The following is a 4227-nucleotide window of genomic DNA, read 5'->3' as shown; positions in this document are numbered from 1 at the left end:
CTGCGGGCGATTTGAATTTGGATTCCTCCGAGGAAAATGCTGCACCTAAAATTGTTCCAACGCCCGGTCTGGTGTGTATGACGACTCCTGGCTTTGCGGCGACTCTTGGAACCCTGCTTGCTACTCTCATTTGTTCGTGTGCGGTGTCTGCAATTTTGTTCTTTAAATTGCGGCCTATAACGAGTTTAAAGAAGAAAACGGCAGCTATCACGACATTAGCCCGACCACACCCACCTGCAGGACCTCATGTAATCTCAAAGAGTCGGTTCTACTCGTAACGTTGTCACTTTAAATAAATTTGTACATATTAGTGTAAAGAGACTGAAGTACGTTGAACATGCCATTTGCATTAAATATCAGTGCTTGTGTGAATGCGAACTTCGGGAATTTATTAAATGTAGTGTAATATGTAGTTTTAGAAGTCTTCTTTAACGCGAGACTTGTATTACTGCGTTGGTTGTTTCTAGAAGACGTTTTTTATTGTCGTGACGTTTCACTTTTTACTACCTCCTATGTTTCGAAAGTTTGCTAAATTGATCAGTTGAAAATATCTAAATAATTATTGATCTTTTAATTATTTTATTAATACGATATGCAATATTTGGATATGATGTAGTAAATTCTGTTGTGTTCTTAACTTTATCGACATATGTACAAATTTAGATGAATATGTTTCAAGCAATAGTTAATAGTGTAAGTACAGTCTTCCGTTACCCCTTTTCGAAGTAAATTTGATTCAGGGGCAACGGAAAATCTAATACGTGGTATATCAGCATTTAGGAGAACCGCTAGAATTAATTTAACTTGTCATTAGTATTAATATTATTTATTTTAGTTTAGTTGTAGTCATATTACTCCTAATTTAATTTTGTTTCAAACCACCTGAGTACCTCCCCCTTTGATAAGTTTTTCTTATTACAAATGTTTTAAAATGTTTAATTCCTTAGTGCTGGCAACTTAAGAAAACCCAATTTCTTAAAATAATTATTGTAGTAAACGAATTATTATCGTTGTTGTTATAAACTTTGTGACCTTGACAAATCTGTTATAATTAATTCGTATTAAAAGGATTATTTCTATTTCTGAGTTATTTTATTTATCACCACTTTTACAAATCAATGCGTATAAGATTTCTTAACATCAGTACAAAAAATCTATACTAGTAGTAGCTGTTTCATGCTGTTTGCTGCTGCATGCTGTTTCGGCTTTATTTTATACATCTGTGAATTTATCTATTGCAAATATCAAAATTCAAATAGTTTCATCATCAAAATGCACAGTTTTACCTGCGAGAATTGGTATATGTATTTTACAAATTATTTACTCCCTAAGCTAAAAAAAAGTTTAATAGCGTGTTAATATGTACTTTAAAGCGTGTCGTAAGTGTAGGGTGTTTTATTAGAAAAAATAAAAAAAATATATACTGTGATTTCTGATATCCTGCATAACTAAGTTGTGTATGTTTATGCATTATTATATTAAGAATAGAGAGTATAGATAGACAATAAAATGATGAAATGTTATAGGGTTTATGCCTTCACGTTATTTCGTTCAAAGATAAATGTAATGGAAAAAACCACTCGAGATAGGGCTACAAGCAAATCGCATCGAAGAAGCAAGATTGACATGTACATATTCGTAGATGTTTGAACATTTGAAATTTGTCATTTGAAAATTAAGTTTTTACTGAATGCAAACAATAAAATTTGAAACGTTATGCATTATCTGAGGATTTATATCCGCACCGGGATTGGACCGAACTTTGTACTTATATTAAAAAAAATCAACAAAAAGTGATAAAGGTAAAATGGGGGAACAAAACACCGAAAATCACTTTCAACATAAGTTTTATTATTCCATTAAACAAATTAACAAGTCATCACGCCCTTAAACATATCGACACAATCATACGGAGAACAAAATCATACATTATGTTTGATCATAATAAATAAATGAAACCCACAGTAAAGGAAACAAAGATACATTAAACCGAAAATACCGTAACCGCATCAAAAGAAAACTTAATAAAATTTAATTAAATCCAGAGTATTATAAAAATAAATGCGATAAAATAAAAAATTGCACTAAAAACATTATATTCTCACAAAAACATTTTCTTAAACGTAATTATAAATGTAAATGCAAGTTTTTTGGACGAACTACATAATTATAATTATTTTGGTTGAAGAAAATGATTCGTTGGTAAAACGATGTTTAAACATACATAAAAATTGAGTAGAACATATTTTTACAATTTAAAACATTATTTTCTGATTTTTAACATAATAACTACTTATCTTTAAAACATTTGACGATAAAAATAAAATACGAGATTACATAAAAATATTAAAACTTTAACCGGAGCGATATGCACATTTATTTTATTTAATATTAGAAGACTATTAAAGAATTTGCCAAAAAAAAAATCGTAAAATGGCGAAAACATCGATTTACCTATCAATTCCGAATTCCTTCATTACAAGAAAACTTACCAACTAATTACACTAATATTAGCAAATAATTATGTTCAAATACAATTGTTGAGCAAAATTAGGAAACATTATAAATAATAAATGCAACATAAATGCAAACTTAATATTTCGTTTTACAAATATCTTAGCTGTTCAATCGACAAGCGTCGCCCTTCGCATTCCGTTACACGTATTATGTTCTACGCAGCGACTCGCGCGAAGATAAGAGCTAAGATATATGAAAACTATAATAAAAAAGAGCGTATGAAGTTATTACATTAACAATTCATTGGTGCTTTAATTAAAATCGAATCTAAATTATTTTATACTACGTATTAAATGCCGGAATTAAATGCATATGCAAAATAAGTGTTTAGGTACAGAAATATCGTCTATATTATCTTACAATTAAATTTATAGTAAGTTACTAATAAAATTCACAATATTCGTTTATGTGAAAAGTAAAAAGGCATTTATTTAAATTTTCTAGATACAAAAAATCATCATCTCCCCAGCCTTATCCTACTCCCGTAGGGTCGGCGCACCGGGTTTTCGTCCTCCAAAGCACTCTATCATCCGTCATCTCAGTCATCACTCCCTTCTTGATCATGTCACTTTTCACGCAATCCATCCATCTCTTTCTAGGTCTACCTCTACCGGTGTACCCCTCCACATTCACTACTAACATCCAGATACAAAAAATAGTTCTGTTAATTTATAAAATGTCGAATATAAAATATATTATTGATTTTTCGTTTATATTGATTTAAATATTCAAAGATTATCGATTCTTAACTAATTCTTAAAACTAATGGCATGACTCAACTCTTACCCACTAAAGAGACAATTAAGTTACTGAGTGTATAAATGAATTCTGTACAAAACTTACGATAAAATGTATAATATTCACAACAGTGAAAATCAGGTTACAATGGACTTTGTCCGTAGCACGACTTAGCACCATCTGTATTAATGAGGTGTTCAGATATACAAAAAAATATTATTAATTTTACAAGAAAAGACATTTCAAATAGTATACAAAATAAACCACTGACCTTTCAAACATTTCTAACTGTACGCAGAGATAAGGGAGTAGCATAATTTAAAAAATCAACTAAATAAGTGGCCATAAAACAATTGAATCCAGTACATTTTATAGAGAAATAACTAATTTATTAAGAAAGAGATGCGGTTTTACTGTGAGTTTTGACTGGTTTGACTTAAAAGATACCTAAGTATTGTTGTCTCTTTACATTAAAAGAAAAAATAAGGGACAGATGTCACGTCAGTCCAAACCCACAGTTAACCCTTAATTCGATAGTCCAAAGAACAAGTGATTAAAAAAAATAGTAAACTATATTAAATATGAAACGGCTTAACTCGCGTGAAAAATTTGGTATAGACACCGAGTTTCAAACCCGTCGGAGGTCCTTTACCGAAATTTTCAAGTGAATTAAGCCGCGTTTTATATTTAACATTGTAACTATGTCTCACAAAAGTTTTAATATGTCAAATTTTTATCTACTAAACGAGTTTAGAGTCATACGTAAGATTTTGTTGTTACTTGATAAAAATTTATATAGTTCTTTGTTATAAAAGCCCTTCGAATTAAGGGTTAATTTTGCTAGAACTAAGACAGTCTTGTTAAGGATTACATCAGCCTTCGTGTGAATGGTGTGGATGAGGTGAGCCGAGTAGTCGGAGCGCCATCCAGGCGGCGAGGGAGTGCGAGGCGTGCGCGGGGGCGGGCGCGGGC

The 4227-nt window shown here is 31.2% G+C and overlaps 1 protein-coding gene across 1 annotated transcript in view; it reads left to right on the top strand.

Annotated features, from left to right (window-relative positions):
- LOC106106310 overlaps window positions 1-1079 on the top strand; it is a gene marked incomplete in the record, with an annotated part of 22953 nt that extends 21874 nt beyond the window's left edge. The window contains 1 exon segment of the mRNA XM_013286881.1: window positions 1-1079. Within this exon segment, the coding sequence (XP_013142335.1) occupies window positions 1-278 (278 nt within the window).
- Between the last annotated feature and the right edge of the window lie 3148 nt (window positions 1080-4227).

The sequence above is a fragment of the Papilio polytes genome, unplaced genomic scaffold, assembly GCF_000836215.1.
Source record: "Papilio polytes unplaced genomic scaffold, Ppol_1.0 DF822289.1, whole genome shotgun sequence".
NCBI classification, from domain to species: Eukaryota; Metazoa; Arthropoda; class Insecta; order Lepidoptera; family Papilionidae; genus Papilio; species Papilio polytes.
The sequence above is the reverse complement of the archived record's forward strand: the minus strand, read 5'-3'. Positions and strand labels throughout refer to the sequence as shown.